A 24955-nucleotide genomic window follows, 5' to 3' on the forward strand; every position below is an offset into this window, starting at 1 on the left:
GAGCAGCGACATTTCGAAATGCTGCATACTCCCGGTGCACTGCTAGCCCTATTTGTTGTAACAAGAGCACATGAGTGAGTGGGTGCATGCATAGTTGTAGCAGATTGGGCAGGTTCCCGCCAAACTGAGTGGGTTTAAAACGTTAATATTTATTTCTCTGGCGGAGCAGCACCAAGGGGCTTGCGGACAGGTACCGGTTTGTTGGCGGGTGGTTGGGTCCCTCTGCATTAAAGGCAACCAAAAAGGGGAGTAAAAGTTGTATAATTTGGATTATACTCATCATTTTTAATCATCCTTCATCACTTAGAAACGTCCTTATTGTTGAAATCATCAAGTGAATTAAACTGAGCTAACCCCAATGACTCTAAACAAAGCAGTGGTTCAGATATGTCAGCTTCAAAACAATATACTTTGGTCTGTACACAACTAACATTCTCAGTATACTGTGGTACCTCGACATAGGATCGTAATCCGTTCCGAGACTGAGATCGTATGTCAAGCTTTTTGTAACTTGAGCGAACGTTTCCCATTCAAATGAACTGAAAACTAATTAATTCATTCTAACCCTCTGAAAAAACATCAAACACAGGATATCGCATTGGATTTTTTTGTATATCTTCTAATTCTCCACATATTGACAAAATAATAAATAACGAGTGGTTTAATAGTAATAAATTGTGTTTAATAAAAGTATAATTAGACGCATTTCATGGAGGGTAGAGACATACACGGAGGCGGGGGTTCGGATGGAATTCATCAAATCTTATCAAAAATTATTAAACGGCACTTGTAAACGAACAAACAAATTTAAATTAACTTGGATAAATGTATACAGACAGTGTTGGGTTTATTCTGTATTAGTATTATACATATATGTGTAGAAATTCATTTCTTTGTTAAATCATTTAATCAAGTCTTTCTATTGTTCGGCTCGAGGTCATAAACATCCACCTGGTCCACTCTCATGTGCACTTGAAAGAACATTGTCTGTTGTCCTGGCGGGATGAAATATGCTTGGGCACAGGTCGTATTGATGACTTTAAGGATATTACGGATTGGATAAGCATTGGTCAATTGATACAACCAAATGACGTTGCTTTCTATTGCTTTAAGGGCATGCAAATTAGGAAAACTTTAGCTGAAGTTCATAGCATTGCAACGATGGGGTTATACGCCTGAATGTTACAGTGATAACGATTGGCAACAACAAGCTTAGATAAGGGGGAAAGGAGCAATTCTCGAATTCCAAAATCCGGCTCGAAGGACCAAATGATACGTTCATTAATATTTACCCTTCTTTGTAATTATCAATAACTGCAAGCAGACATCTTATTCAATTATTGACATTTAATTAAATAGATTGGATCACGGATAAGAACCTTAAGGGAGGATACTTTTGAAGATGTATGTTCCCTTAAGGTTCTTATCCGTGATCCAATCTATTTAATTAAATGTCAATAATTGAATAAGATGTCTGCTTGCAGTTATTGATAATTACAAAGAAGGGTAATTATTAATGAACCTATCAGACAGTCAACGATTAATGTAACTTCACACAAAACTGATTTCTAATTTCATTTTAATCCTTTTTTACCTTAATTCTTCAGCTTGACCCCACCCAGATGTTTTGCTGGAGTCTTCAAAACGAACGCATAAAGAGTTTTGTTTTTGGCTCCCCTTCAAAATATTTCGATAATGACGCACACAAATGTCTTCACAGTACGCGTAATCCAAGCTTTAGAATTAACGCGCCACATAACTTGTAGGTTTTCTTTCTTGATGTTGCGTCTCTTGAAAGCATGCAGATTCTCCGCATTGTACACTAGTAGCGGCTTAATTTTACAGTCACCACTGGTATTAGCACACAAAGGTAGAATTAAGTTGTCATTCATAGGTTTATGCCCCGGTAATGCCTTTTCCTCTGCCACGATGAATGCCCGCCTGGGCATCTTTTTTTTTTTTTTAAGTAACTTTCCTGGGTGATAATCGGGGCAAATGTATCGATAAATTTCACCGCGGCTTTCAAATTTGGAACTTGTCGCTTCCCTGTGTCTGATTACCGAGTGTATTCCAGATCTTTTTTTGAACCAGCCATGCCGTAAAGGGTTCTGAAGGTGTTGAAGGCTTTCCTTTCGTTGTTATCAAATCCATGTAAATTCCGCTGGCTTTTTCACATATGGTTGACTCGGACATGCTATCTCCTGCTAACAGTTTTTCTTTTATCCACAATAAAAGAAGGCTCTCCATCTCGTCGTGAATATCACTGAGCCGGTGGGAAATTATATTTAGTCCTTTGGAAGGCCTCTTCTCCAACGAGAGAGAAAAATCGGGTGGGGAAATGCAAAGTCCGCTCAGTGCTCGTAGATATATTTTATATACAAAAGAGATGCAAAAAAGACAGTGCTATAGTTACCTGGCTTGGTTGCATCTCGAAATTTTGATCGTATATGGGGCGAATTATTTGATCGAAATTTTCGTCATACTACGAGCATGTTGTACTACGAGGTACCACTGTAGTTCTAAAAGACGCCACAAGAAGCCAATATGGTTTTTATAAATAAAAAGATTACATATTTGCAAGCGCAGGTGTGCAGCTCTAAATGGTCTTTTCGCGAGTGGCTAATTAAGACATTTTGGGTTGTTCTTCTGAAGTAATGTAAGAGACTTTAATAAGGACTGGCAATGTGTCTGATTCCAGGTGTGGATAAGGAGAATGTGCAGCTGTCCCCCAGCTCCTCTCTTTCCAGTGGGTGTCGCACTCGCCACGGCTCCGCCAGCCACGTGCAAAAGCAACGCAGCTCTGGCAGCTTCAAAAGAACCAGCATCAAAAAGATAGTGTGATTTATGAATCCCCCACCCCATGGCCCGCTAATGCTGCATTGAATTTTTATGCCACATTTGAATTCATCTTTCGTCAAAGTTTCTTTTGCGGGACAGATGAGGTAATATCCATTTCGCTATTGTGCCACATGAGGTTATATTCCAACATTCAAGACAGTATGCAGTGAAAAAGCTTGGGTCGGGGATTCCCCAAGATTAACTAACAAATCCAGTTGGGATACTTAAAGGCTACGCAGGACATTTCCTTCAAAAACGAAAAGGCGAAAGGGACTATAAGTACTGTGCAGTAAAGGTCTTTCGCACAAGTAAATTCCATGTTTTGAAGAGACAAACAAAGACAACATGTCTTCATAATAAGGAAGATGTTGACGTTTTCTCCATGCTGTGCCTTGTCGGGATTTTCAGTGTGTACAATTTGTAAATGTCAAACCTTAGCAGGGCAAATAATAGGTAAAAATTACGGAGGTATAACGTTGCTATCACAACCAGCCTTCAGTTATCGTCAGATATACAATCATCCATATACCCTATTGCCTGAAAGTATTTTATCCTGTACAGTTAGATAGTGCTACCCAAATACAGTTTGCAACTTTGTATATAGCTAAGTGTTTCTCTTGCTGAACCTTATATTTTTAGCTTTATCTGTTTCAATTCCCAGCAGTATACACTTTCAATTGTTTTACATGCTGAAAAGGGTTTGGTAGGCCATAATCCACCTCGGATTTTTTTTAATCTAAGGTTGTGATTGACAAACCATAAAATCTGTCAATATCCTGAACTTCATTTGCTGCCATTGACAACTTGTAATCATAAAGCAAAAACAAAAGAGGACAATTCATTGCTAACCTTGCTTTTTGGAGTGTGAGGCCCGAATTTTATCATAACTTGGGGTGAGTATAATAAATAAAATTCCTTTGGGTATAATTATGGTGCTCAGAGAAGTCTGGGTTGATATCGATCAACTTCTGATTGGTGACGTCATATTCTCTGACTTGTTCTGCCTAAATAGCTTTTTGCTACAAATTGGTCAAAGTTAAGCTTGATACTAATGTTAATTCGATAAAAGTTGATCTCTAAACACAGCAATCACAGTCGTCTTTTTTAAAAGAATTTTAAAAATAAAAGCTGTCTCTTGTCTTGAGTTAACAATTGGGTATAATATTCATTCATTCATCTTCTATACCACACATCTCAAAGAGGTTTGCTGCAGCCTAACCCAGCTGATTTAGGCCGGAAGGCAGACTACACCTTAGACTAGTGCCAGTCAGCCGTAAGGGACAAATGACCATTCACACTAAAAATCATACTGCCACCAGCGGGAATCGAGCCCACGCCTGCCCACACTGAGGTCAGGCGAGTAAACCTCTACACCACGAGGCGGGCCTAGGTCTATTCTATAAATTAAAATGAGATGTCTTATTAATATTAGGTGGACCAAATGGATACAACTTAACTATGTGTAAAGTTTTCTTCTTTGTAACGTGAACAAACAATGTCACAGTCATCTGTAGCCTCTCCACTGTGACATATTGAACTTTGTTTGCTGTACTTTTCAAAAAGTTACTCATATAATCATTTGCCCCGTAATTGAAAGTAAAGGGCAGTTTTATAAAATCGGTCCACCCCTACGGCACGTATATAACTGGATGGTTTCAATGTTTTATTTTTAAACCTGAAGATATGGCATGTTTTATTTGATTTCATGCAAAATCAATATCAGTAGAGTGCCAGTCAGACTTAAGTTTTTAAAGCCTTATGTGTGACAGATGTAAATTATTTGTGTACAATTTGAGATGGTATATTTACTACACTGTATATACATGTGATATTGTATCATTTTGTTTTTGTAAAGCAGTTAGGTTCTGTAAAATATTATACAAATTGAGCTATTCCAGTGTTGGTAATAAACTGTTTTGCTCTCCATCGCTTGAGATTTAAGTTTCTGATCCTGTTTGACGATTGTAATATATTTAGAATATACATTACCATTTTTGTCGTATTCAAAATATACTTCCCTGCCAAAATGTAGATGACTTTACTGAACAAAGTGCCTGTCACTATATGATCATGAGCGTTGCGTAACATTCTTCACACGAATGTGTGAACACAGTATGTTTTAAGCAACTTCACATTATGTCCCCTGTCTCACCAAATCTTCCAGAACAAAAATAAGAACATCTTACAAATAGTGACACCGGTCGGGATTTGTTTTGAAGGTCCAGACAAAACAATGACTTTCCTTGCAGACTCTTGGGGCAACAAAACAAAACGGTAAGTGATAGGTTCACCAATAGGTATTCCAAAGTTCACATCTCAATAATAGAGGCATCTGAGATCATATCTTTTTATTCTTGCAAGAAGAGAATTGATCCACAGACGCCTTCGGTCAGATGATTCTGAAACTCTGGTGTCGCTTTTTCTAATATGTTCATAAGATTTAAACAACATGCATAACAGAAGTTTAAACATTATTCAGAGTCTGATAACAATTTGTCTCAGTTCTCAAAATTAGTCTGTCAAATCTTCCCGAGAGAAAATTGATGCGGAATCTAAAGAAGCCACGTTTCCTAAAACAAATCCACAGTTCCCAAGAGCTTGTTGTTAACCATCTTTTGAGTTCAATGTTTCCAAAAAACTATTTACCATTCTCTTGCTGTCAACCATAGTCTTGAGAAGTCCAGGTGTGAAGGACAAGTGACCTCCAAAGGTGTTTTGGTTAACTTTGGAGCAAGCATTTCTTTTGCAAGAGATGTCTTAAAATGCCTTGTATTAATGTCACATTTATTATAAATATGAACCTAACATTCCTAATAAGAAAAGCGTTCATATATGTAATGTTTAATATCCAAAATAAGACAGTGTTCTTCATTGCAAGCACATATATAATGATTATATTACAAGCAAATGTATAATAATGAGAAACCTAACAGTAAGCAAATTTAAATTCTGCATATGTTAGGGAAACATCTATTTTTTAGAACAGTGTGGGGAAAGATCGGAGATTCTCGTCCTGGTGAGATACGATTGTTATTGTTATTCATTGAAGTCGTATTTTTGTGTATTGTTGAAATTGTGAGTTTGTAAGGAACATCAATTTTCTTTGTGAATTGCACTAATGCCACCCTTCGCTGTAAATTGCGCAGAAATGCTACATACTTTGTGTAAATTGCGCCGATAAAAACCTGTTCACTTCGAAATAGATTCTGTGTGATCCGTGGAGGGACTGTGTGACACTCGGTCTGTTCCTGTGTGGTCAGACAAGAAAGCATCTATGGGGGCTTTCAAAGCCGTGTTAGTAAGCAGCTGTGTGCGCTTTGAAGACCGGGACGTTTTAATCTTGTTTTTGGTTCATTTCAGTGAAGCTTAGGTGTCCCCAAACTGACCCCTCTGTACCACCGCTGAACCCACAAATCACTGCAGTGAAGTGAGGCTTTGCATCGCTTTTTTGATTACACACTCGAGGAGTGTTTTCTTTGATGTATGCGGGCACGTCCACCTGTGCATGCGCGGTACATGTGAAATACATGCGCGAGCGCTGTGTTGCCGGGACATCTGGATGGTCACCGGAGAGGGCGGAGCCCTGGGACCATCACGGACCATCAAGCATTGAAAAGGCTGTGTAATTTGTGTGGGGTTGTTCTTTTGACCCAGAGCTGTGTGGGAAGCTACTTTGTATTGGTTATTGAAGAATATGACATATTTTACTCATTCAGTTTACTGTAGCTGTTTCATTTTGATATTACTACTGTAGGATTAAACTCTGGTTCTTACCTCAGTTACACTGAACAAAAGGCCCTGCCTGAGATTCTTCTTTTGAGGTTGGATTCACACTGATAAGAAAACAGATGGAGAGGGACTTCAAAGGGCAGAGGAAACAAAAAGCTGGGCGGATGGTCTGGACTTCAAAGGACAAGCAGAGACAGAGGTCTGGATGGTGTGGATTCGAGGATGGGGGGTGTGAAGTCTGAAGAAGACCCCTCGCAGCTGTCGTGGACCAGTCCACATCCCATTGTCAATCAGCGAATGAATATGCATTTTTGTAATACTATAACTGGGCAAATGAGGGTCTGGGTGATGTCTTTTCTCATCCTCCGCTTGGGACAGTGATTTTCAGTGGGCTTATTCTTTGGGAGGGAGCCCCGCAGCTCTGTATGGATCAATTTGTATGGAATAAATCATCTGTGGATTAGCTCAACCCTGGTTTGTCTCCTCCGATGCTGTTAGGTTCATTAATAATTACCTTTGTTCGTAATTATCAATAACTGCAGGCAGACATCTTATTCAATTATTGACATTTAATTAAATAGAATGGATCACGGATAAAACCTCAGAGGGGAGATTCAACAAGCCAGAGTTTCTCCTACAACTTCAGAACGTCTCATCGAATAGACATTTTCGTACGACTCTTATTGCCATGAATCAAAACAATTTACAGAGTTGTTGATCATTTCATCACGTATGAGTAAAAACAACATCTGGAACTACAATAACAATTACATAAAAAAAAACCTGAAGTGCGTCACGAGGTATAGTCGCTATGTTGTAAATAACAGAAACAACATTCTTGTTATTGGCCGAATAGCCCTGGCCTCGTTACAATAGGGACCACCGAATCTCGAAGACTCAGATTGGGTGAATTGTTTGTATAAACATCCTGGAACAGGCAGTCCAGGTTAAAGATGACTTGGCGGTTATTGGTGACCTCGCAACACTGAGAATAATAAGAGAATGATTTAACAAAGAAATGACTTAATACAACTATATTTATAATAGCAATACAGAATAAACCCGACAGATGCTGAACATACTCCATTGTTAGACGGGAAAAGACAGAGTTATGGAATTGGAGTAAGGTGCTAAAACTATAGTCTAACAATTTTGGTGACCCTGAAGTGAGTCGGGGAAGGAGACTGTCTAGACAAATAGGGGTCACTTAAGAGTAAATGCCAGAGTTGGGGACTCCAAAGTACTTCAGGGACGTAATAAAATCGTCTGGGACGTGGCACGTCGGAGACGTGGATTAATCAAAGGGGTAGTCCGGGACACCCCGCCGGAGTCAGGGACTCCGAAGCACGTCGGGGACGTGAGACTTCCGGCATCTTTCTCTGGAGACTTCTTTGTCAGGCGCCTGCAATCATCTATAAAGGTAAGCAGAATACCTGTTGCTATTCCGTCAAAATTCTGCTATTCGATTTTTTAAATTATGGAGAAGTCACCATAGAAATGTGATTAAATAAGGGAATCGGGGATTCCGAAAGGGTGGAATAGGAGACGGTTGTATGCAAGAGACCAGTACTTTCTAGTACAAAAATCGGGCAAACTTATTTTTTAGAGTAGAACTATTTTTTAAGTTTTCAGCAGGGAAACGACTGGGTCCACATATGTTTGATTCCTAGGATTGATTAAAAAATAATAAAAATTAAATAAAATCCTAGAATTGAACATACTAAAATTCTAAATTTATCCGGTGACTTGATCTAGATTTAATTGGTGAAACTGCAAGGAGAGAGAGAAAGGTTGTGAGAGTGCGTGTGAATGTGGAGAATGGAATGAATTGATGATTTTGTATGCAGATGTGAAAGCCTAAGTTCTGAGTGGTGTACAAAGTAAAAGACAACCCAAAATTAGACGCAAATTGGAGAAACTATTTTGTACGTTGAAATGAAATTTACATTTTATGGGTCGAAAGCGCAAATTTATATGAATTGTCCATAGATTTGAAAAATAGGGTGTGACGTCAAAGCTAAGAAGGCAGAACTAGAGGCGAAGGAGGGAGGTGAGTAGATGGGGGCATGGCCCAAAAGAGAGAGAGGAGATAGGTTTCCCCTACGCCAGGGGTAGGGAACCTATGGCCCGAGAGCCATATGAGGCTCTTTCCATGGGTGCATATGGCTCTCCACTAACTCGTGAGGTAAAATATGGAAATCACTCATGAGAGAAACGAGTTATGAATGCACCGATAGCAGAGTGACGTCGACACTGTGGCATTGAGACTAGATCTAGCACCACATTAATCATAATTTATTTTTTTCATTACTCATCTCATTAATACGGATTGATTAGCAACAGCATAACAATGTGGCTGCATTGTATGAAAAATCCCTCTGGCGATGGGGAAGAATAATAATAATGATAAGGCTCTTGGCCTGGATGCGTTGTGCGCTTGGTGACATGAAACAGGCCATATCAGCTTCCTGCACTCAACATCAGCTATTGTCGAGGGTCTTCCAGAACCTGTGAAAAAACGTGTTGACGAGGGGCCCAGTCACCTGGACAATATTACCAGAGCGGAGATGACTCTTAAGGTCCATGTGATCCTCTACACTCCAAATAGGGGTGCCCGAGAGGCTCGGGAAGCAGTGGTACGGCAGACCCAATGCTTCACATAAAAGACAATGACTTCCATTCCTACGTTCATTCACTCCAAACACCTGTGAATTTGATGGGAAGAGACTTGTTGATGTCTATTGGAATTACCATCTTATGTGGGCCGGATGGCCTCACCGTGACTTTACCAAATGGTGCAAAGATTACGATCTATTGGACACGTCCTGAGCCTGAAATTCTGACCAATGGGGGACTGTTGTCTATTAATCACCCGTGGAAATCCTTCATTGACTAAATCCGGCCTTACCATCCGCCCATGGATGATTTTCATTGTACCTTGTTTTATGACACAGAAGTTGAATTAGTCTATCGAGACCATTTTCAGAACGGTCTTGAAACACCATGGCAGTTGAAATCCTTCCAATTTTTTGTGGTTCCGGAAGGTGTAACGTCATATGTTGATTTGGATAAATCAAAAAAGTGTCATACAAAATGTCGGACACAGCCGACCCACACAATACTTTGGCTCTGTTTCCTGATCATGAAGCTTCCCAACTCGGTCCAATGGTCAGGAAACTTCTTAAAGTCACTGATTGGTGGTCCACTGACATCCCAGGATTGACGTATTCCAAAATGCCCAACTCCTATCAGATTGACCCATAGACTACATTGTTAAACACCTCCATTTTAGAAGAAACAATAGCGAGAAGCCCATTTTACGGCCAGCACCCCTTCACAGATGCAGTCACACCTCACCCGACAGGCCTAGCACACCCTGGGCAAACAAACAAAAAAGAGGGGGGGTCGCCCATAGAGTTTACTGCTCCTTTCACACCTAACAAGGGAGGACGAGCTGGACAAAACACCTGGCAAGGACGACATTCAGAGAGAGTAATAGAGACATAAAGAAGAGTTAGAAACTGAAAATTGACAATAATATGACATATTAGTGACAAATTATGGGTCCTCTTTTAAACACTGAAATTTATAATTAGGAAATGGCTAAGTGGAAGGTTAGTTTCTCTAAATTTTAATTGTGGTAAGAGGGACCTACAAAAAATGGCTCTTATTTTAAATAAACAAGCTTGGAGCAGAATAGGAATTCAGCTAGCGCAATTTAGCTATCTGCAATTTAGCTATTTTGGCAATATGAGACAAGTTTAGATAAACTACAATTAATTTAGGATAAGCATGATTTCTCTAGGGTGGAATAAGAATGATATATGTTTAGTGCACGGATCATATCTCATTGTTTGCCCTGAACAGATTAAATATGCTTTAGCGTGAGTCATATTAATGACTATTAGAATATCACGGATTGCATTAGCATCAAACAATTGTTGTCAACCAAATGCCGTCAACCTATTTCTTTTGAGAATGGTTAGTGCTGATAGGACAGCAAAAGGTGGTTAGCTGCCAAGAAGCCCCAGACCGGGGATAGCGCTCTCCACTTGTGACCGAAAATTGCAGACCACAGACGTCTGATTGAGTGTGAGTGTGAATGGTTGTTTGTCTTTTTGTGGTTTTGTGTTTTTGATTGGCCAACCACCAAGATATAATCAATCCGTTAGATATCCAGGTGGAAAAGGATTTAGCGAATTGGAATTGGTTTCTGAAATCGCCAATAAGCCTTTTTCAGAGATGGCGGTGAAAAATTATGGAAAAAATATTTCGTCAAATGAATTTTTTAATGAAAAAAAACATTACTCCAAATGTGGAACTTGAAGTGGAGGAACAAATCTGTTGTGCAAAATTTGGGAGCACTGAGAAAAAAAAGAGAAAAAAAACAAAGACAGTGCATGATATGAAATTCCAAATTACCATTGATTTATAGTGATAATGGCATCTAAATTGTGTCACAGAATAATTGACTGAATTGACAAAAGTTTTCATAGTTCGTTATGAAGTCATTGCGCTTACATACCGAGGTCACCCGGACAACGAAATATGGAAAGCCTATTTAGTAGACCATACCAAATGCCATCATTCACTACACCAGGGGTGGCCAACCAGTCAGAGACCAAGAGCCACATTTTTTATTGTGTTACTGCAAAGAGCCACATCACACACATACCTTTGCTCAGCCAGATTTATTGTAAATGTCACACACCAGCATAGTAATGACATAAATTGACTCCTACAGTACTAACAACACAGGCCAGTCATTATCAACAATGAACATTGTGTGCACTGTCTCACACAGACAAACTCTCAGTTCAACCAAGTCCACAAACAAAAATATAATAATTTACAATAGCGTTTTTCTTTTACTATTCATGTTACTTAGTGGGACTTCTGGCATTCCGTTGTTGCCACTCGGAGCAATGCTTTCACATGGGTGTCAGTCAGAACAGATCGATGCTTTGATTTCACGTGTTTCAGGGTAGAAAATACAGACTTGCAGACGTATGTTGACCCAAACATTGACAGTATCTTAAGCGCAGCCCGTTTGACATTGGGGTATTTTTCCATTGGTACACTCTTCCAGAACTCAATGGTCCCTTCTCTTAAAGCAGGTTTCAGTTGATCCTCCTCACAAAGATTGATCATCTCCAAATCAGCCCCAGCCTCATCTGTGACCAGCGGGGCTTTCAGACAGTCCGTCTCAGCATTAAATGGGTTGACGAGAAACGTAATCTGTGGCCTTTTCAGTTGTAGATCACGGAACCGGGCCACAAAGCTTTCGTGGAGGTTTTCAACCAATGTTGCATATCTGGTTCTTTACTTATTCAAGGCAGCGCTAGTGGATTTTAGCAGAGTGCGGAAATGCGTTAAATCTCCCTTTTGAATATGCGCCTTGAACAGCTTCAGTTTGTTGACAAACGCAAACACACTTTGGACCAGGTCAGGCAGCATTTTTAACTTACCCTGCAAGGTCAGGTTCAGTCTGTCCAAGTGACACAACATGTCGTCCAAAAAGGCCAGATCCATAATCCACTCGAGGTCAGAGAGCTCGGGATAGTCTTTGTCCTTCTCTTCCGTGAACAGTTTCACGGCATCCAAAAGCTCAAAGAAGCGAGAGAGTACCTGGCCTTTTGATAGCCACCTCACAGTGCAGTGCAGCGGCAAGTCACCTGGAAGCCCTTAGTCCAGTGCAGGGATGAGATTCTTGAATTGCCGGTGGTTAAGCGCATGTGTGCGGATGTAGTTGACAATTTCCATCACAGGCTTCATGACGTTGTCTAAATTCAATGATTTAGACACGAGTTGCTCCCTGTGGATGATGGAGTGGAAATTCCAAAACTCAGGAAATGTTTGGTCAGCTTTGCACAGCCCCACAAGCCCTTAACGGATCCGATCATGGCTGGCGCTCCATCCGTGGCTATTGCAGTTAGTTTTGCTATGGGCAGATTTGCTTTCGCAAATACAGCCATCATTGTTTCTTTCACATCAGTGCCATGGATTCTTTCTTTTGATGGCACAATATCAAGGAGTTCTTCTTTTGCATTGGATATCTTTATTCATCCCGTATTCGGGAAATTTCTTTGTTGCAGTAGCAATAGTATGTCAATAAATAAATACATGAATAAATATATAAATAAGTAACCGTGTAGATGAAATATATATATATATATATATATATATATATATATATATATATATATATATATATATATATATATATATATATATATATATATATATATATATATATATATATATATATATATATATATATATATATATATATATATATATATATATATATATATATATATATATATATATATATATAAAGGTGTATTTCCAAGATAGTATAGTACTAGACATGTTATTGGCTGAGAAGAGTGGTGTGTGTGCCATCTTTGGTGATGCCTGTTGCCCTTTCATCCCTAATAACACTGCTCCAAATGGACGTCTCACCAAAGCCTTAGAAGGCCTCCCAACCCTGACTAATAAAATGGCAGACCATTCAGGTGTGGGCACCTCAATTTGGGACCAATGGATGAATCATTTCGGTGCCTGGAAAGGTTTGGTGGGCAGCGTCATCATATCTGTTGCTGTGTTCACTGCTTTACTTACTCTTTGTGGCTGCTGCATCATCCCCTTAGCTCGTACTCTGGTTTTTAGTTTGATCGATAGGGCAGTGGGACCACTCCGTAAAGGTCAGTATGCTCAGTTGCCCCAAACTGATCCCTCTGCAACCAAAACCCTAACCCCCCCCCACCCCCCCCACCCTGCTGAACATGTGTTCATTGATACACTAATATAATGCTTCTTTGTTTCTGTTTTTGCTGACCTGTGTGTTGTTAGTTGGTGTGGTCTCTTTGGGAGCCCAAAAGAGCGAATGAAGACCATGGCATATTTTAACCATATAATCTAATGAAGACTATGACATATTTTAACCATATAATCTAATGAAGACTGACATATTTTAACCAACTAATCTAATGAAGACTATGTCGTATTCGAACCATATAATCTAATGAAGACTATGACATATTTTAACCATATAATCTAATGAAGACTATGACATATTTTAACCATATAATTTAATGAAGACTATGACAGATTTTACTTGAGAGAAATTCCTCTACGTCCTTCCTAATGAGCGAACACAATTTTTAAGTCAAGACAAGTACATTTACCCAGACGACTCGACATCCAGGGATTCGTCACACTTTGGTGGGGTGCTAGAATCTCTGTCAAAGTTTGTCATGCTGTGAAACTGTATGTCACTGTAAGCTACCAGCGTGTGCTGGTTAGGTTTTTGAATCATAACTTTCATACCAAATTTAATCTGAATAGAGAACAATGATCCGGTTGGTAACCACGACCACAGTGATACCCAATTACGGCTGAGTGATCTTGCGCCATGGTGTTGGCTAAGGCTTTCATTTCAGCTATGGCACGAGTTATGTTACCTTTGTCACCGGTTTCATCTGGGATGAAGGTGCAACAGTGCTCTCCAACTATGGCACACACCTCCATCCTTGGCTGTTATCAAATCTAGGACCATCCGGTCTTGCAACTCCATTTCTCTAAGGGCTTTCAATTCATCTGCTATACCTAGTAGGGCTTTGACAGTTTGGTTAATGAACACTCATGTAACAATTCAATGTCCAAGTTGGGAAGTTAGTGACATCATGATTTTCTGGGGGGGTGCAGAAGGTGTAGTGCACATTTTAACCAATAGGTGTAAGTTAAATTCTATTCTAGTAACTTTTAATACATCATAGTGAAAAGGGTGCAAGACTAAATATAAGAATACAAATATATTTCACACTTTTCTATCGCCATTGAAGCTAATGTTGAAGGTCGAGCCTGTCCTGTCATATTTCTGGCATAGTCCGTCTTGAAAATGGCTTTAAATCAACACAACAATATATTTGCTTGTGCAGCTCGCTCCAAATACAGCTTGGTAGCTCTCACAGTTAGCGCACTGAAAGTGGCGGACACACCCTTTTCCCGGCTGTAACAAGCTTGCTAGCTTTGGAATTGACCGCCCATTCTTAATGATGTCCATTTTTTTCTGGAAAAGTCCTTCTGGAAAATAGCTTTGTGAGCAAATCTGCAACCAAATCCTTTTATATTCCTCCGTCTGCGATTGTGTGTGGAGTTTGCAATATCTGGCTGGCTCACTTTGGCTTTGGTACGCCTACTAGCCAATCATAGTTGGTGAGGCAATGACATTTCCCTCCGCCTGCGAAACAAACATCTGTCATAGATTGAAACAGATAATGTTTCCATCTATGACATCACCTTCAATCTGTGTCACGACCAAGTCATAGAGACATTCAATCCATATCACAATCCTCAGTGTCACTGTCCAGCTGCATCTTTGGGAAAGGAAGCTAACAGACAATTTGCAATGATTTAATAGGTATTGATGGACAAAATATAATATATGATTCAGATATTTCTTAGGCCAGCAGACAAAGCCTTGGAGGCCCTGACGGCCCGCCACTGTGTAGTTTAATTGCTATAAAAGGCACAGTTATGTGGTCAGGGTTATAATATTAAGCCTGACGAACAGGGGGAATGGGTTAAATTATGTTAAGAAATATGAATGTATTCATTTGTCTCTGAATATTAATTGAAATGAATGTAACTATTGCAGGGAACAAGAGCTGTTTTCCTGTGAAAAACCAACCCGGTTTGCCATTTGTATTTTTTTCCTATTTTTAATTTACATGATTTTTGTTAGTTTCATTCTATTGTCTTGGAATCAAGTCTTCCTTATATTCACTAGTGTGAAGTAAGGAATTTTAGTATGGAGTTGGCTATTTATTATCGTAAAAAAATGTCTACATTTGGTGTATGTTTGGTTAATTTGTGTAATTGCAGATATTTTTTTTTGTTCTCGACCCCGACAAAAAAGCAATGATCATAATAGCATACCACCTAATCTTAATTTTGACTGATTAGGCATTTGGATTTTCACAAACTATAGTGATGGGATAAGTAAGATTATTGGGATTTTTGTTGATTGGTGTATTAAATAATTTGAATTGAGAAACACGGTCATTTTATTTAAGTGACCAGACACTTTATTCACCAACATTTTAAATGTTATGTACTTCATTATGATAAGAGATATAAAACAGAAATGGATGAATGAATTAATGTACTTTGTTATTGTGTTATCTGTGACCAGACGTTTCGTCTACGGACACTTGGTCGACGGACACTTGGTTGATGGGCACTTGGTTGATGGGCACTTGGTTGATGGGCACTTGGTTGATGGGCACTTGGTTGATGGGCACTTGGTTGATGGGCACTTGGTTGATGGGCACTTGGTTGATGGGCACTTGGTTGATGGGCACTTGGTTGACGGACACTTGGTCGACGGACACTTCGTCCCCTGACGTTTCGTCGAACGGACGTTTGGTCACCGGACAGTTAATTGAACATTTTGTCGACAGACGATTCGTCAACGGACATTTCGCAGACGCACAATTTGCTGCCGGATTAGTCACCGGACATTTCGTCGACGGGCAAACCCTCGCCGGATTCTCTCGCTCTAAAAATTATAATTATGAGAGAGTTTACTGTTGAAAGCGACCCACCAGGTAATCTCTCGCTTTCAAAATTATAATCATGAAAGAGTCTACTGTTGAAAGCAATCAACCAGGTAATCTCACGCTCTCAAAATTATAATTACGAGAGATATCGAATTTGTCATTGCATTGACAATGTTAGAGGATTAATATCTAAATATATATAAATATTATCAATAAATTGCGTATTATTGGCATGTGTGAACATGTTTTTCAATTTGTGTGTTCCTGGGTGACGGGAACAAAACGTCCTGTTATCGTGCATGTATAGACAAACTTGCCTCGCCCGTGCTAATGTGCTTGGATCAGAACTTCCACGTAAGCCTCTGACAAACTGAATTATATTTTTTTAACCCTTGAAGAGCACTCGATTTAACCCATCGGCTTCCATTGACGGCGGTGAACGTCCGATTCATGATGAAATGTCCGGCGACGAAATGTCTGTTCGACGAACTATCCGCCGACCAAACGCCCGTTCGACGAAACGTCCGGGGACGCAGTGTATGTCGACAAAATGTCCAGGTACCGTGTTATCAATATGGACAAAAGGTCAGGTTACTGTAATTTCAGTTTAATAATGATTTGCTACATTAAATGTTATGGGAATTTAAAGACAGTTGCTATTTGGGGATTTGCAGGTGGTAGGATCTTGAATAGGATGAAATTGGTTGACTAAATTCAGATGAATTAATGTGCTTTATCCTCAGGGATTCTCCCGAGCAATTAACAACTCATTTGGCTGTGCTTTTGCAATAGTTTGCACAAACACAAAATTTCAATTAATGTGAAAAAATTATAACAGTTTGATTTAAATTTTCCTACTCTTATTTTTTTTCTACCTTTTCATATCAACTTTCTGTGAACCGCATTCACTCCGGAAATACTCTGGAAATGGGACAAAGGCACTCCTGAAATGGGGCCGACGGAGGTTGGCAGCTTTGTGCAATAATACCTCGACATACGAGTTCCCCGACATACGAGCAATTTGACATACGAGTAAAATTCTGAGGAAATATTTATCTTAAGATACGAGACACATTTTGTTACATGAGCATACAGCGGACGCGAAAGGCTGCTCATTAGAACATCATGGGCAATGTTTTTCTACCCGCAAGTGTCCGCGCATGATAGGTTCACCAATAAGTATTCCCAAATTAACCTTTCAAAAAAGGAGGTATCTGAAATACTATCCTTTTATTCTTGCGAGAAGAGAATTCATCCATCCACACGCGCCTCCGGTCAGATGATTCTGAAAAATTTGATGTCTCTTTTGCTAATATATTCATAAGATTTAACTACATGCATCACAGAAGTCTAAACATTATTTAGAGTCTCATAACAATTTGTCTCAGTTCTCAAAACTATTGTAGGTCTGTCGAATCTTCCCAAGAGAGTTTCGATGTGAACCACCCTGGTAAGCCACGCTTCCAAAAACAAATCCACAGTTCCCAACAGTGAAGGAAGAGTGACCTCCAAAGGTGTTTTGGTTAATTTGCTAAGACATACAAGACCACTGATAATCGTGACCGGACGTTTGGTCGCCGGTCTTTTGGCCGCTGGTCTTTGGTCGCCGGTCTTTTGGTCGGCCGGTCTTTTGGTACTTAGATATTATACAGTACTTAGATATTAAACTCTCTCTCTTAGTTATTAAACTCTTTCTCATGAATATAATTTTGAGAGCTGGTTTCAACAGTAAACTCTTTGTCACCATTTGATTGGCGACCGAAAGACCGGCGACCAAAAAAAACGGCGACCAAAAGACCGGCGACCAAAAGACCGGCGACCAACAGACCGGCGACCAAAAGACCGGCGACCAAAAGACTGACGACCAAAAGACTGACGACCAAAAGACCGGCGACCAAAAGACCGGCGACCAAAAGACCGGCGACCAAAAGACCGGCGACCAAAAGACCGGCGACCAAAAGACCGGCGACCAAAATACCAGCGACCAACAGACCGGCGGCCAAACGTACGAGCACCCTGATAATATCCCTCGACCGGGGCTCCATGCAAGATCTGTCCCCGTGGCGTCAAAATAATAACAAGAGCGGTGAGCAAAAATCCCAGAACTACAAAGGGGGACCTAGTGAATGACCTACAGAGAGCTGGCACCATAGTAACAAAGGCTATTATCAGTAACACAGTGCGTCGCCAGGGACTCAAATCCTGAACTGCCAGACGTGTCCCCCTGCTGAAGTCAGTACACATCCAGGCCCATCAGTGGTTCAGAGCATTTGGATGATCCAGAAGAGGACTGGGTGAATGTCTTATGGTCGGATAAAACCAAAATAGAACTTTTTCGTAGAAAAATAGGTTCTTGTGTTTGGGGGAGAAAGAATACTGAATTGCATCCAAAGGACACCATACCCACTGTGAAGTATGGGGGTGGAAACATGATGCTTTGGGGCTGTTTTTCTGCAAAGGAACCACAACGACTGATCTATGTAAGGGAAAAAATGAATTGTGGTTATGTTTCGAGATATTTTGATATCTTGTATCTTTTCAAGTAGGATAACTTGCGCAGTTGGTGGTTGACTAAATACTTATTTGCCCCACTGTACATACATACATAATGGAGTCAGATGTCAAATCGTATGCTTCTTTCATTGAAGCTTTTGCTGATGTGTCTGAACGCACCCTGAGACTCTCAGTTTCCTTTGTCGTCTCCGTTTATCTTCAAATCACCCCGAACAGCATACGCGCCCATGGTGTTGTGAGTTCGGGGCAAGGCAAACACTAACACTGTAAAAAGGATTTATCGGATGTCATAAATTACTACATCTTATCAGTACGTTTTCCTATTGTCAGTCTAATGAGTTATCCTTGTGTGCGTCCGCTTTTTTGAAAGCAAATCATTACATGTGAATGGAAGGGGCGGGGGATTGGGGACTTGCGTTGCGAACACGGCTGTTAGCAATGGAGCCCTGCCGCATCATCAGTTACCGCGAGGCTACAGCGTACCATCAAAGACCTAACCGGACCGACGTGGGCATCGCGAGATTTGAGCAGCTGTTTTGTATGTAATTTATTTATTTTTATAGTCTGATAGTCGTCGTACAGCACGTGGGCTTGAGATTGACTTTGGACTGGGACACTATTTCCGAGTCGAATTTTACACCACGGTTTCCTCTCATCGTGGCGACAACAATTACCTTGAAATACTGTAAGTTAAATCGATTACAACCTTTCAGACGTTCCCGCAAATAAGCAGCTTTGGCTCTGGTAACCTGCATGTTGATGTTCACTCCGCGTGTTCAATATATTTACTACCTGTAATTCAACACAAGTTGTTTGCCAGAATCAACAAACCATCCATGCATACAACTGACTTAGTAAATCCGTGTCATTCAAAAACTTAGACCTCCATCTTCTAACCCAAATTAGAATTTAGTCAAGTGTACTGTGTTCCCTCTTGTTATAAATATACATTTGTCTATTCGTTTGTTTGACTTTAATGCCCCCAAAAACAGGGCTTAATGTTCGGAGTTGTAACTGTTTCATGCCAACAACAGTTGTACAGTTGCTGCAAATGAAAGCAGCGTGCTTTCATTTTCAGCAGGCCGGTTAGCAAGCTAATTTCAAGGTCTGAGGCCCATTTTTGCTACACAGGAGGTTGGATGAAATGTTCCCAAGTTTACAGTGTTCTTGTGTATGTCATACTTTTTCTTTCGTTAAAACACCTAATTGGTGCTGAAGACGACATTGTTCTTTAAAGCTGAGGGGGGACTCATGCTGTAACCAACCCACGGTCAGTCCCTTGTCCAAAAATTAAAAATTTCTTTCCTGACATTGATGCAACGTTACCTTGACCTCGACTTATTCAGTTCTGCTTTTGTTCCAAATTACGTCGATTGGCTGCCCGAGTAATGTATCTAAAGCACTAAGGCCTCCGACGTGCAATGCACCCCCCCAATGTCATCTGACATGAGGTTACAGCTATTTGATTTGTTTTCAACCCCTTTTTTTATTTGTACACGGGGCATCACATCATCTGCTAATTTGAACGTAACCTAGCCCACCATGGAAACAACATAAATTGAAAAGTAATGGATATTGCTTGTTAACCATGTATTTATTTGATAGAGAACATGTTGGTCCCAACTTCATAATCCTTGTAATCAACCAACGATATATTTTTTTACCAGTAGAAGGCATGAAGCGTTCTCATGTAAGAAGTGTGTTGTGCCCATTTTTAATTATTTTTTTTTGTGGGAAGCTTAACTCGTGGTATGCCCTTTCGTGTATCCTCTAGGAAAAAGTCGGTTGAGTTGTCTGTGGTCGTAGTTGTCTACTTGGGTATAGCTAATTATTTGATTCAACACAAACAGCTAGACCAATGAGATCTCTGCTGAACAAAAGCACCTGACTGCAATACTCTGATTGTACTTCATGATACCAGATTGGTGGAAAGGTTTCCTCTTACTGGTTGGAACGAAAACCCTCACCCACTGCGGCCCTATCTGGAATATTTTAGAGACGACTGCGCGGTTAGTTTCGAAGAACATCAGGCAAAGTAGAAACAACATTGAGAGTACATAATTTGACTATTTAGCCCTAGTCTCATCAATTTTAAGTACAAGTTTGATGTTATGCAAACCCTGATAACGTTAAAGGCGGATGTGACTTTTTGTTTGTGTAAGAAGCAGGTGTCAAGCTTCTGACTTCTCCATAAAGCACCTCAACACAGGAAACTGTACAACAGCAAAAAAATCTTATAAAACTCGACAACAAACGGTAATAAAATAGACAACTAATCTTAACCCTTTGTAGAGCATGTGACTATTATTGGTCATTAAAAAACTTAGAGCTCCTTTAAAACCTGGCTTCTACTGTACAGGCAGTCGTTGACTTATGACCACATTCGTGACGTAAAGATCAGTCGGAAAGGGATCTGGTTGTGTCCAGCATTGATGTAGTGTACATTTGTACGCATGTCTTGATTTAACAAAAAAGCAGTCTCGTAAGAGACATGCATCGCTAAATGCAGCACTAACAACTGACTTCACAACATTTATGGTCATAAAGCCGAACAGACGTAATCCGCTGGGGACTGCATGACCCTAAATGTGTTTTACACATTTGTGTATGTGCAATTAATTTTCTTTTAACTTATTTGTTTATATTTTAATGACTAAAAATGCAAATTAAATTTATTAATAAACATTTCTAATTATAGTCGTACCTCTGCTTACAAAATTATTTGGTTCCTGAACTTTTTTCGTAACTTGAATTTTTCCCAAGTAAAGCACTACTTTAGATTTCTCATCTCATTTTCTGAACCGCTTTATCCTCATTAGGGTAGGGGGGGTGCTGGATTCAATCCCAGCTGTCTCCGGGCTCGAGGCAGGGGACACCCTGAATCATGGGCTAGCCCAGGGGTGGCCAACCCGCGGCTCTTTGCCCGGTTTCATGCGGCTCTTACGTCCATATCAAAGTTTGTATTTGTGTATTATTTTTATTTGCGTGTGCGCTTCGCTTGAGTTCAATACGGTATTTTCGTCCAATGCGCATGTGCTTGGGATGAAAATACCTCAAAGTTTTCCAGTAGGAGCAAGGTCATTTAAGTAAACGTTTTTAACAGAGTGGGAGAGCTCCCGTGAACCAGAAGCGACAATGAACAGCGTCGCGCACACAAAAAGTATCCCAAAGATCGAGCGTCGGCTGAAAAAGCCACACCCCCTGCGAGGCAGACCAAGGCGGGTGCTCACCCGGGAGCAGCCAATAGGAGAGCGAGGTGTACACCCACGTGGTGGGCGCGCTAGTTAAAAGCCATTCATAATAAATGACAGCTCACAAGGAGCGAACGTTGCGCAAAAATAGGCTCTGATTTTATGACAGAAGTCCCACTAAGTAACATGCATAGTAAAAGAAAACACTATTGTAAATTATATTTTTGTTTGTGGACTTGGTTGAACTGAGAGTTTGTCTGTGTGAGACAGTGCACACAATGTTCATTGTTGATAATGACTGGCCTGTGCTGTTAGTACTGTAGGAGTCAATTTATTTCATTACTATGCTGGTGTGTGACATTTACAATAAATCTGTGTGATGTGGCTCTTTGCGGTAACACAGTAAAAAATGTGGCTCTTTGCGGTACCACAGTAAAAAATGTGGCTCTTGGTCTCTGACTGGTTGGCCACCCCTGGGCTAGCCGATCGCAGGGCACAAGGAGATGGACAACCATGCTCGCTCACACCCATTGCGGAAGTAAGTTAGGCAGCTATAATGTTATAATGTAACAGGACAATTTCAAAATAAATAACGGATACAGGAAATACATTTGCGTTTTAGGGGATTTTGTATCTTGGATCTGGTTTTCTTATGTTGGGACGATCATCTGAATCAAATTTGATCAAAAGCCTTCATTGTCATCATACACAGCTGTGTATAACGAAATTGGTGGTGATACTCTGTTTTCCCAGTACACAAACATAAAGAAGTATAATAAGAATATAAAGAGTTACATCCTGTTGAGGTAAATTCTGAAATATTGCAAAATTTAAGATATTTCACATTGTTATTGCACACCCCAAAGTTATTGCACAGGGATTGTGTCGTGCTGACGCAAGTTTTTTGCCCGGCAACACGCTTGTGATTGACCCTAAACAAATTTAAATGAACTTAGATTATGATGCAAACATACTAAAAAAAAATGTATTCTAACCTTACACTAAACTTAATTATAATTTTGTTAGTTTTGATCCTATATTTTTATACCTTTCTTCTCCCGGGTTGGCTCCATTTGCCCCGCTTCCACCCTGACTTTCAGACGTAACCTATCAAGGGTTGTTTGCTTTTGTATTCCCTTCAAAATATTCTGAAAATGATGCACACAGATGTCCTCAAAATAGGATAATGCACGGCCACTTGCCAACGAGTAGTGCATCTGCCATTCGCACTAACGGGAAAAAAACATGCAAAAAAATGCACCGCTCCGCCCAGTGCTCGTAGAGACATTACACGAGGGAGTTGCGACCAAAAAGAGATTAAATGAGGCAGTTGGGACCAAGACAGTGCCCATGATGTTCATATGAGCAGCCTCTCGCGTCCGCTGTTGCCTGTATATCAAAATGTGTCTGGTATCTCAAGATAAATATTTGCCCAAAATTTTACCCGTATCTCAAATTCCTTGTATGTCGGTGCACTTGTATGTCGAGGCACCACTGTATTTGAAAAAAAATCTCTATTGAATTTAATTCAACTTGTGCATCCCCATGACATACATGATAAGAATAGGAAACATTTTTTTGCCCTAGAGTTATGTATAGTTACTGAGTTTTGTTCTTTTAGTTAGTAGTAACAGCTAGCTAAACTGTTACCTTTGCCACCTGATTAAAATGTTTACATATTTGAAATTCTGTTAGCCCAACTGTTGCTGAGATTCTTCCTTCCAAGTTATCCTATTTTTATTGGGCATTGATTGTTAATGATTGTATACATTACTTCAAGTCTTGTTAGTTAATCATTGCTTTAGATGACATTACTCTTATTTTTAAGGCAAGTTCACATGACAATTCATGACTCCCTCTTTCCCCACCTCCTCCTCAGGTATAGCTGCTAGCATCCTGAGATGCCTCTAAGGTTTCGCTTGATTGTGCCCTACACACTGCCTGTAGTCCTTGCACTGATCGGTTGGTGGTGGTACACCTCCCGTAAGAAAGAGCATCTCATCATCCATGATGACCCAGATGGAGGTTCAGCTAATGCAGCAGTTAGAAGCAATGGTGTGGTTGAGAAAGACACTGTATCCACCACAAACAACACTGAACACCACCTTTCCTACTCGTGTCCGAAGATCTCTAGAAACGACGAGGAGCACGACAATATATCTCTTGTTAAGGATACAAACGAATCATCCTTGTTGGGACAGACTTTTAATGATGTAACTGTTAAGAGGCATGGAATAAAACAGGGAGGGTCAACCCTAGTCAAAGCTCTGCCACGATTTGAACAAAATGAGAGTCTCAATAAATCACTCAAAGATGATATGGACCCATTTCCTCCCTGTACATCAGTGGTAGATATTAACTTGAGGCAAAAACCAACTGCATCAGAAACTGTCACAGACCCTGTCTTAACTTGCCAAACCACCAAAGTTACTCATTCAGACCCCACATCAGTGTGCCTATCTGGTTCAGAACGGCCTGAGCCAGAGGGGGAAGTTGCAAAGAACAACACCAGCATAATGGCACTGGATGATGGCTTTACAGTTATCCCCCTGCAAGCACGGAGAGTGGTCTCATCACAGTTCGAGTCTGGAAATATACCTACTCCACTGCATGGTTTTAATCAACACATTCTAACCAGCACTCCTAACTCTTTGGTCTTGACTTCCAAAACCCAAGTGCCGTTGACTCCTCAGGAATTCCAGGTTCACAACAGTCATGGAAATCAGGAGGATCTGGAAGTTTTGGCAGCTGGATTTATAACCGAAGTAATCTCGGCAGCCACTCAGCAGGTTATTGGTGGCACCACCTGCCCTATTTCTGACAAAAGACAACAGTGTCACCAACTTCGGCTGTCAAACCACTATCAAGTAAAATGCAATGAATCTCACAAGAGAGAACAAGTGGTTGGCAATGGGTCTTTTTCAGCCACGGAATGCAAAGCTGTCGGATTTAATGAATTACATCAACATGTGAAAAATACACAAAAAGAACCAAAAAGCGAATTGTCTCAGCAAGTGGCAGACGGTGAGCCTCTATTAAACAATACATTGAAAGGGGATAAATTGGAAACACAAAACCTTGCTTGGATCACCTGTCAATCTGATGAGGACATGAGTA

At 40.3% G+C, this 24955-nt stretch overlaps 2 protein-coding genes across 4 annotated transcripts in view; both read left to right on the plus strand.

The window, feature by feature from the left end:
- Positions 1-4764, plus strand: part of nf1a (neurofibromin 1a) — a 153229-nt gene extending 148465 nt beyond the window's left edge. Inside the window, exon 54 of the mRNA XM_077721945.1 lies at positions 2710-4764. Within this exon, the coding sequence (XP_077578071.1) occupies positions 2710-3008 (299 nt within the window). The 3' untranslated portion in view covers positions 3009-4764. The remainder of the gene's footprint in view (positions 1-2709) is intronic.
- Positions 4765-19131: 14367 nt separating this feature from the next.
- akap1b (A kinase (PRKA) anchor protein 1b) overlaps positions 19132-24955 on the plus strand; it is a 43361-nt gene continuing 37537 nt past the window's right edge. For 2 of the 3 annotated variants that reach the window (XM_077722156.1, XM_077722157.1), the window contains exons 1-2: positions 19132-19332; positions 23718-24955. The exon at positions 23718-24955 is cut by the window's right edge and continues 240 nt beyond it. In XM_077722156.1, coding sequence (XP_077578282.1) covers positions 23740-24955 — 1216 coding nt within the window. In that variant the 5' untranslated portion in view covers positions 19132-19332; positions 23718-23739. The remainder of the gene's footprint in view (positions 19333-23717) is intronic. The other variant, XM_077722155.1, reaches the window with a different exon arrangement.

Source organism: Stigmatopora nigra, chromosome 8 (assembly GCF_051989575.1).
Source record: "Stigmatopora nigra isolate UIUO_SnigA chromosome 8, RoL_Snig_1.1, whole genome shotgun sequence".
NCBI classification, from domain to species: Eukaryota; Metazoa; Chordata; class Actinopteri; order Syngnathiformes; family Syngnathidae; genus Stigmatopora; species Stigmatopora nigra.